Below are 9,762 nucleotides of genomic sequence, written 5' to 3' on the forward strand. Positions count from 1 at the left end.
ACGTGGCCCCTTTTTTCCATTTTCGTTTTTCCCTCCGCCTTTCCAAAAAATCGTAACCCTTTTTTATTTATCCATCAACGTCGCTGTATGAGGGCTTGTTTATTGTAGGACGAGTTGTATTTATAAATAGTGCCATTTACTGTACCATATAATGTACTGAAAAAAAAAAAATTCTAAGTGGAGTAAAATGAAAAATAAAACGACATTCCGCCATCTTTCAGTGCATCTTGTTTCTGTGGCGCACAAATTGCAACGAAAACGACATGACAGATTTATTCTATGGGTCAGTGCGATTACTACGATACCAAACTTGTAGAGTTTTTTTTCTCTGCTGTACTACTTGTTTTTTTTTTTTTTCAGACATTTAATTTTTTTTATATTCTACCGCCATCTTCTGCACGCAATACTTTAAAAAAATTTTTTTTTTTTTGTCAACGTCTCTTCATACATACCCCTATGCTCCAGGATGTAAATATATGTCCTTGAGCGGGAAGGGGCTAAAACAAAAAACAGCTACATGTATTGTAAGTATGACTGCAGTTAACTATATTAAAATTTTGCTTTTTTTCCCCCCAGAGTTCTGTTTTTAAATAAAGAGAAAAGTTGGGAAGAAATAGAGGCAAAAATTAACTCTGAAAATGAAGTGCCAATACTTAAAACATCGAACAAGGTAAGTATCTACGTCTTAAACGGAGTTTCCCACTAATTTAAGTGATGAAATATTGCTAGGACATCCTATCGCTTATTAATTGGTGGAGAACCTCTATCATTCCGCAACATGTCAACTCCAAGCAGACATTGCTCCAGCTGAATTTGAACCCAGCACTGCTAGACAATCTCTTCATCTTCCTATCATTCATGCTCATCTGCCATTGGAAATGTAACTAACTTCCCCATGTAGTTAAATAGTTGAGGCTCTCTTTCACATCTTGGCTGAGTGCTATGCCCCTTCAAAGGGGTTGGTCAAGGACTTTGGGTATTGTTTCTATTGATCATCTATCCTTAGGATAGGTCATCAATGGATCGGTGCGGGTCCACCACTCAGGATCCCCATTGATCAGCTGATTCCCAGTGCCTCAGTCAGCATGGACAGCACAGAAAGCAGATTATACTCTCCATAGTGCAGCAGCTCGGATTGGTATTTAAGGCACTGCTCCAATTGAATTTAATGGCACCCTGTGCCTTTAGTATCAAATAGGGCCACTGTAGTGTTGTCAGAACTATCTGTTTTTAATACTGACCACACTGTCAGCGGCGCTGGGAATCAGCTAATCAGTGGGTATTCCAAGAGGTGGACGCCTGGCTATCATCTATTGAAAAAACGTACAAAGTCCTGGACAACCCCTATTAACGATGTCAGCTTTTTTGCCTCTCTGCAGTGAACTCCAAATAAAATTTGCTTAACTCCATTTGAAGAACGATAAAACGTTATGCAGTGAGCTACTCCTAGTGTCATCTTATTGAAGACTAATTTTCTCGTCTGGATCATTGGGGGTCACAGCTGAAGACCATGGGTATAGCTACTGCCACTAGGAGGAGGACATGAAGCAGAAAAGGTTTTAGCTTCCCCTACTAGCTGTAACCCTGCAGGCACCAAACTAACCAGGTTTAGCTTAGTTTCCACAGTATGCAGACTTGTTTGCCGCTGGTCTACAAGAACCACTTGGACTCAGGAAAAACAGGACTGGCTGGACTCTCCCTGTTACCTCATCAAGGAAGATAAACAGAATAGAGTTAACAGTTCTGTTGCCTCCCCAAATCTCAGATAGTAAGAAAGCATCACAGAAACAAAAAACAAAGCCCCTACTTTAAATATGCACCCACCGGGTGCCCCCGACCACAGCCCTCGAAGTCCTCCACTACTGAATCTTTCACCTGAAGGGTAGCCCCCACCCAATCCCTACAGGGAGGGGGGACGACTTTCCCTATTCGGGAACACTTGGTTCACCCATGTCTCAGATGCCTGAGTTCGGGAAGTCGTTTTTTTGGGTTACGTCATAGAATTTTCTGCCCTTCTCCAGATTGCTTCTTCAGCCACAGGATTTCAAAGTCCCCTTCAAAGGCCATTGCTTTGGCCTCAATGTGGGTTTCTGTTCCAATCTATTTGTGGTACCCAAGAAGGATGGCACTGGCATTTCCATATGAAGTCACTGAGATCTGTCATTGCATTCATGGAACCAGAGGAGTTTCTGTTCTTCATCGGAATCAAGAATGCCTATCTTTATGTCCCTATCTATCGAGTGCATCGGTAATTTCTCCGCTTCATTATCCAGTCGAACCACTATCAATTGACTGCCTTCCATTCAACTTGGCCATGAGTCTTCACAAAGGTGCTGGTGTCAGTAATAGTTTCCCAACATTCTAAGTGAATAGTGTCCATCCTCTATCTCAGTGAAATCCTGTTAAAAGCCTCGACCCTGTCGGCCAACCTGTAGTCTCCACATCACCCTGTCTAGGTTCGGATGAATCGTCAACCACTGAATGTTTTCCATCTCGCTCTCACAACGTCTGTACTTTTAGGATTCTCTCCTTCAACACAGTTGAGACCAATGTACTACTGCAGCCACCTAAACTACTTCTCCTTCAGAAGCAGGTATGCTCTCTGCAAACTCAGAATCCCGTCATTGCATGAGAGTGGTGAGGCTGATGGTCTCCTTCTTTGAGGTGATTTCTTTTAACCAATTTCACATTTGGCCTCTCCAGTCGACCATTCTCTCGAAGTGAGACAAGATAGTGGACACTCTCTATCAAAAGATCAGAGTACCTATGCAGATACAGCACTCCCTTTGGTTGCTGGATTCCCAACAGATCTATCTTGGATGCTCCTTTCTGACCCTGCAATGGTATATACTCACCACGGATGCCAGCCACTTAGTCTGGGAGCTACACTGCGAAATTTCACAGCCGAAGGCAGTTGAACCAGACGGGGGCCCACACTAAATGTTTTGGAACTTCGGGCCATTCTCCTGTCGTTTCATCACTTCACACTTTGCACCCCAGCATACAGAACTCCGAGTTGGAGTTCAAACCGACAACGCAATGGCTGTCGCGTACATAAATCATCAAGGTGGAACCCACAGTATGAAGATCATGGCAGAAGAAGCAAAAATCTTGACATGGGTTGAAAATCATGTTCCAGCTCGCTCGACGTTCCACATACCGGGGATGGACAACTTAATAACCGACTTCCTCAGCAGAGCGACAGGAGAATGGAAGCTACATCCCAAAGTCTTTTGAGCACTTTGTTGAAAGTGGCATCAACCAGACGGCAAACTGATGGCTTCTAGAATCAATCGCAAGCTGCCAAAATTTTTGTCCAGGCCTCAAGATCTTCAAGCTCAAGCAATGGGCACACTAGTAATTCCATGTTCGGACTTCCAGTTCCTATACGCCTTTTCCCACTTTCCACTAATGCTAACGATTTTTCAAAAAAATCAAGATGTAATGCCTCCCGGTGATTCTCATCGCCACAGATTGGCCCCGCCGCACATGGTATGTGGATCTGATTGTCCTGCTTGTTGACTCTTCATGGTGCTTAAATCTTCGAGAAGATCTTCTCTTATAGGGAACCCTTTTCCACCTGAGTTTTGTCCACGCTTCATTTAACAGTGTGGTGGTTGAAACCGCAGTCTGGAGAGCCCGTGGATTTGCAGAACCTGTAATTCAAACCATGATGAAGGCTAGAAAACCTTCCTCTCGAGTTTACTATCGTGTTTTGTGAACTTTCTTTCTCTGGTGTGTAAAAAGCAACTTCCACCCTATGGGTACTTGGTACTTTCACATATATTCCTTCTTGTTGGAGCATTTTCTTTGCAGTTGCACACAGTGCTATGCTAAGTTACAGTTTTAAGTTTTTTCATTTTTTATATACTACTTGGCTGCTCCTGCTGCTTGCATACAAATTGGTTAGATTGTTGCCTGCAGGAGGGGTTATAGATAGTAGGAGGAGCTAACACTTTTTCTGCTCGGTGTTCACTTCCTAGTGGCAGTAGCTATACGCACGACATTCATCTGTGCCCCCCAATGACTGAGATGAGACAAATTTTATGTTATGTACAAAAAACTTATTTTACAAGCCCAGATATGTAGCTACCGCTAGTGTTGCTGAGCTGACACATGGGCCCCCTATTCAATTAGGCCCCTGATAGCATTTGTTTGAATCCTTTATAGTATAAAAGTTTCATGGTTAAGAAAGTCTCTTACTCGGCTCTTTTTGTATCTCTTGTCCTTAAGGAAATCAGTTCTATTCTGAAAGTTCTGCGAAGAGTTCAGAAACAACTGGAAGGTATGTGTTCCCTTTATATGTAAGTTTATTGCTACTGTTTGACTATATATAATTTCCTCTTTTAATCTGTGAGGTTTCTATTAAGTGCACCTTAGATTGACTTTAAAGAGACTGTCATCCTCCTTTTTACACCCCTCTCTGAGTGCAGCATAAGGTAGTGACAGTCACACTGATTAAAGTGATATGTCTGCTGTGTGGATCTGTGCAGTATTTTTTGAAGGAAATTTAATTTTAATAGCAGCATTGCATAGAGGACTACTAAAAAAGTAGTTCTGGATATTCGTGAGCTGCAGGCTAGCTACACCCAACCTGCCCTCCAGCCACTGATTGACAGCTGTATGCTTGTTACTGTGAATAGAGCGAGAGCAATCATTGGCTGGAGGGCGGTGGTGGGTGTGGCTAGGTTGCAGTCCATGAATATGCAGGACTAGTTCTGTACCTGGCTGCTTTTAATAAAATGTAAGCTTCTCCAAAACTACTGCACAGATCTGCACACCACACCTATCACTGTGACATGCACTACCTTATGGTGCTCTCAGTGAGGGCTGTAAAAACATGGTAACAGATTCCCTTTAAGCCCATAGGCACATGGATGTGAAAAAAAATTGGAATTGCACATTTTAGATATATTTCTAGTCTTCTGCAAAGCAATAGCAAAGGGAACCTGTCACATTGAACACTGTGTCTAACCTGCAGGCAGCAGGTCATAGAGCACATTGACATATAGTATTGCAAAAGTAAAAAGAGAATGGACATTAGCCCTTATGTGTGAAACTGATAATTGCCTGCTCGCTCTAAATGGTTCCTGTCAAAAACCACTGGGGCTGGACATCTATAAGTAATAAAAAAGAAACAGCCGCACTATTGGCTGTAGTGTATATGCACGATGGACCAATAGTGAATGGTCCACCTGTATGCCTAGAGGAGTCAGAAAAGTGGGGAAAAAGTATCTTGACTGGATTAACACAATGGGTTTTTGCAAGCTGTCCTAGGTTTGAAAAATTCTGGCTTGACTAGTATGCAGTACAGGGTTTCTGAATTTATCTGGTTGGATAAGTATGTCCACAAAAGCCCAAAAGACTGTGCAGATAGAAGCTAGTTTGAAAGCACCAGGATGCCCCCACTGGCCAGTGCAGGACTAACTGTTTGACGACATACTCAGCCAAGATAGTAATCTGCCAGGTCCAAACATTCCTAAGTGTTTTGGAGAACTGACTCTCTCCATGATCAGGGATTTACGTATGCGTTAGTATCTGTTGGCAAACCAGGAGTTTGGCAGATTCTTTTTGATTACTTATAGTTTTGGAACAGATTCAGTATAACTTGTGCTAATTTTTCCATGCCAAATCAGTCCACCGTTCTTACCTGCATAGTAAAGGTTGTTAGTAGAGATGAGCGAGCATACTCGGTAAGGCAAACTACTCGAGCGAGTAGTGCCTTATTCGAGTACCTGCCCGCTCGTCTCTAAAGATTCGGGTGCTGGCACGGGTGAGAGGTGAGTTGCGGCGGTGAGCGGGGGAGAGAGAGATCTCCCCTCCGTTCCTCCCCGCTCTCCTCCGTCGCTCCCTGCCCTCTGCCGGCACCCGAATCTTTAGAGACGAGCGGGCAGGTACTCGAATAAGGCACTACTCGCTCGAGTAATTTGCCTTATCGAGTATGGTCGCTCATCTCTAGTTGTTAGTCATTGACTAACTCCACCCAGTAGACTCATAAAATCACATTGAACAGGAATCTAATCTGTTTTCACAAAAAGAAGCATTGGACAGATCTGAATGAGTTGACTTATGAGGCCCACTGGAGTTTCCCTTCACATCAATAATAGCAATGCGTGTTGACCTATTATTGCCATCAACAGTGACAGAGCCCCTGATGAAGCTGTCGACTATAGGTGTGAACAGAACTGATTGCTGATACATTGTTATGTTTTTTTATAATCTGGTAACCATACTACTTTATCTCTTCCCACAGTTATAAATGCAATTATTGAACCGTCTGGACACATCGAGGTCATTCCTACTAACAAGAAAACCTCTCCTGTCATTCAAACGCCAACACCTCAAGCTAGGACTAATAACTCAGTTTCAAAATTAGAGCTGCATCAACCAGTTCGCATCAGAAACTACATGCATAAGTCCGGCTCGGGCTCCTCAAGATCACCGGAATCCAGCTTTGGTAGAGATGAGGAAGATGCCTATATTGTTTGATTGTTAATTTTTTAAATACATTATTTATTTATTTTGTTTTTGTTTTTTCATTTTTTTTCTATAAATAGCCTTTATTGTAATTGTGTTTATGTGGCTTCTGGTATGGTATTTTAGGTACTTGTGCTTGTCTGCAGGACTTGTTCTCACAAATGCACAAAGTCTGTCTTTTGCAAATGAATGTTACGTTTACTCTGAAACTAGCACTGTTTACCAGCTCATGCTCCACACAGAAGCAAATTTACTTGAATGTGATTTTTTTTTTTTTCAACATAGAATTTGACTTTGCTTAAAAAATGTGCCATAAATTCAAGACCTGCATATTGTAAATGTTTTATGCACATGGGTCTTGTACATATATATTTCTTGTACCTTCTTTAGATTGCACTTAATTACAGAAATGTTTTCCTAGTCATGTTCTCTGTTAGAACAATATTAGAGGTAGATAAAACTAGTACCAAGCTCACGTGACCTGTCTTTTGCCAAAACTCATTAACATAAAACAAATATATTACATGTTTCGCAATGTACACGGCCCAATATTTTGACCCTCTACTTTTGGGGCGAAATTTGGTCCCAGGATAGGGTATATTTCCTTCTTCTCAGACACCCTTCCAATCAAACCAGTTCTGAGCCCCATTTTCAACTGTCCAAGACTGCTGCAGCAATTTTCTAATCCTCTAAAGCAGTTTTCCCAACTCCAGTCCTCAGGAACCGCCAACAGATCAAGTTTTCAGAATATCCTATAGTAAGAACATCTGGTGTAATGTCTCTGGCACTGACAATAATTATATCACCTGTGCAATACTGAGGAAATTCTGAAAACTTGACCTGTTGGGGGTCCTTGTGGACTGGAGTTGAGAACCACTGATCTAAAGCGCACTGTGCACTGCTCTATGGTTGGCCAGTGCTGATCACATGAGCAGGAATAGTGTATTGGTAGTCTAAAGCTGTTTTCACACCTGTGTTAGGGCTCAGTTCAGGGTTCCCGTCCCTCTGCTCCATTTTTGGACGAGAGAAACTGGTCTAAAACAGAAAAAAATGTATCTGCTTTTTTGCTTCATTGATTCCAGTGGGGTTTAAAAGAAAAATAGAAAGCATATGGAATGGCTTCCATTTCATCAGGCTTCCATTTTTTTTTTTTTTTTTTTTTTTTTTGGATACCTGATGGAATGGAAGCATTTTCTTTTAAACCCCATTGAACTCAATAGGAAAAAAGGCGGATCCATTTTTTTTTTTTTTTTAGTTCAATTTAAGTTTCTGTCCAGAGAGATGGAAACTCTGAATTGAGCCCTAAAGCAGATGTAAAAGCAGCCTAACGCTACCAATGCACTGTAGGGAATGGATAGTTTGAAGATTGTGTTGGCTATCTTGGCTGGTTAAAAATAGAACCCGAAATCAGTGGATCGGTAAAACAGCAGAAGCAAACAAATGCAGGTAACGTACCCCCTTCTGGTCCCGGGACTCATTTTTGTCCTGAAACGGAAGTGTCGCTTTCAGTATTATCTTACTTGAATGACTTCTGATTTTCCTTTTCATTTCTGCCAGTGGATCTTAGATAGATTTTAGACCTTTCCATTGCTTCAGTAATACTTCTCTGTACATTGCCTGACATTCAACATCCGAGCACAGAACCTGTTAGGTGGAATGCTTTAGACTTCCAGATAAGGTTTGTTTCCATAATTTAGAACGCCATAATTAAATGTATTGTAAATGACATACTGTATTCACCTTACTTTTTTCCCAGCTCCTAAAACCACCGTTACCTCATTTTGCTTGTATGTTTGATCTCAGAAATGGTAACGAACCGTTATCCATTTAAAAAAAGATCCCATTGCAATGAAGTGCGCCAACTGTAAGGGTTTGAGAAAGTGGTTTTAACCACCTAATGTAATTCAAAAAAATGTTAAATTAGATTTGTAATAAATGAGGACTACTAGATGTAAACTAGATATTAAAATACATTCTCATTTGAAAAAGATTTATTTTTTTAGGATTTTTTTTTTCCAGTTTTTGAACGTCCATCATTATTTCAGCATCTAAAAGGGCAGAAGGCTGATATGTTCGGAAAAGATCTTTTGGATCTTTTCTACCCTGACTGTAGAATTACACTTTTTGAAAAAAAAATTTAAAGTTGTTGTCCTATTCCAACAACTCTTGTCCTCTTACCCTTTTAGAGGATATGGATATCATAAAAGGGTGCCACCTGTTGGGACCCTCTTCTATTAGCCATTAACCAGGAATTGTTGTTCCTGCTATGACGGAACTGGCCTGTCCATGTACTCCTTGTTTGGCTACTCATTTGGACGACTAGCATGTAATACTAGGGTGCATTTAGGAAAATGTATGGCTGAGTAAAACCGATCTCGTCCATGACTACTGATTGCTAGGAGGTTTTAGGAGCCAGTCCCATGGATTATCGTCTTTTAGGGAAGGTGTTGTTGTCATGACACAACACCTTTTTGAATATAGAGGAGACTCGCTTAATTTTTGTCAGATATTTAGTAGTTAATGTCATGAGATTATGGAGCCCAATGTAGTTTGTATCATTTAGTAAGGGTATAATATTTTTCTAGCATATTAAGCAGGGTCACAGAGAGTCTTCTCAAAAGCATTATAATGTGTCTTTTATGTAAGACTATATAATTTAAAACAATCTCCGTCATGCTGGAAAACGAGCGTGGAATCGCTTGGCCACGGAATATGGTTTTGCCAACCTCACTACACAGGATTTTTTATTTTTGAAGATTTTCTTATTTTGGTTGATTTATAATATTTGCTGCTGTTTTGGGGATGGGAATCTCCTTCTGGTCATATCAATTGTAAAATGTATTGGGTCTGAAAGTATATATTTTTTGTCAAAGCTTTGTTAATGTTGATTATGAGCACAAATCTTTGATTTTTCTTGGGTTTCTTTATGTATATTTTGTATTTATTTTGCACATAGCTGTAAAACTCTATCTTTAATTTAAGTGAACATTAAAAATCAAGATGCTGTTTGAGCTTAGAATTAATATCAAAATTTACTTTGGTATTTTTTTTTTTTTTGCTGGGTTTTGCTTTTTTCCTTTTGGTTTAGACAACAGAATCCTCATAATTATCTATACAGAAACCCTATGAGATTTGACTTCACACAAAATGGAATTGTTGCAGAAATTCTGCAATAAAGTATAGTATGCTGTTAGTGAATGGGGTTTTAACCCTTTCCAATCCACTGTCTGACGTCTGAAGACGTTCTGATTGAAGGCTGTACAGCTCCGATGTCGGAAGACGTCC

General features: G+C 40.6%; 1 protein-coding gene across 5 annotated transcripts in view; it reads left to right on the forward strand.

Moving 5' to 3' along the window:
• Positions 1-9,488, forward strand: part of CEP170B (centrosomal protein 170B) — a 79,632-nt gene extending 70,144 nt beyond the window's left edge. For all 5 annotated transcript variants that reach the window (XM_066608158.1, XM_066608160.1, XM_066608161.1 and 2 more), the window contains 3 exons: positions 577-670; positions 4,234-4,285; positions 6,254-9,488. In XM_066608158.1, the coding sequence (XP_066464255.1) occupies positions 577-670; positions 4,234-4,285; positions 6,254-6,489 (382 nt within the window). In that variant the 3' untranslated portion in view covers positions 6,490-9,488. The remainder of the gene's footprint in view (positions 1-576; positions 671-4,233; positions 4,286-6,253) is intronic.
• The last annotated feature ends 274 nt before the right edge of the window (positions 9,489-9,762 follow it).

The sequence above is a fragment of the Eleutherodactylus coqui genome, chromosome 6, assembly GCF_035609145.1.
Source record: "Eleutherodactylus coqui strain aEleCoq1 chromosome 6, aEleCoq1.hap1, whole genome shotgun sequence".
Taxonomy (NCBI): Eukaryota; Metazoa; Chordata; class Amphibia; order Anura; family Eleutherodactylidae; genus Eleutherodactylus; species Eleutherodactylus coqui.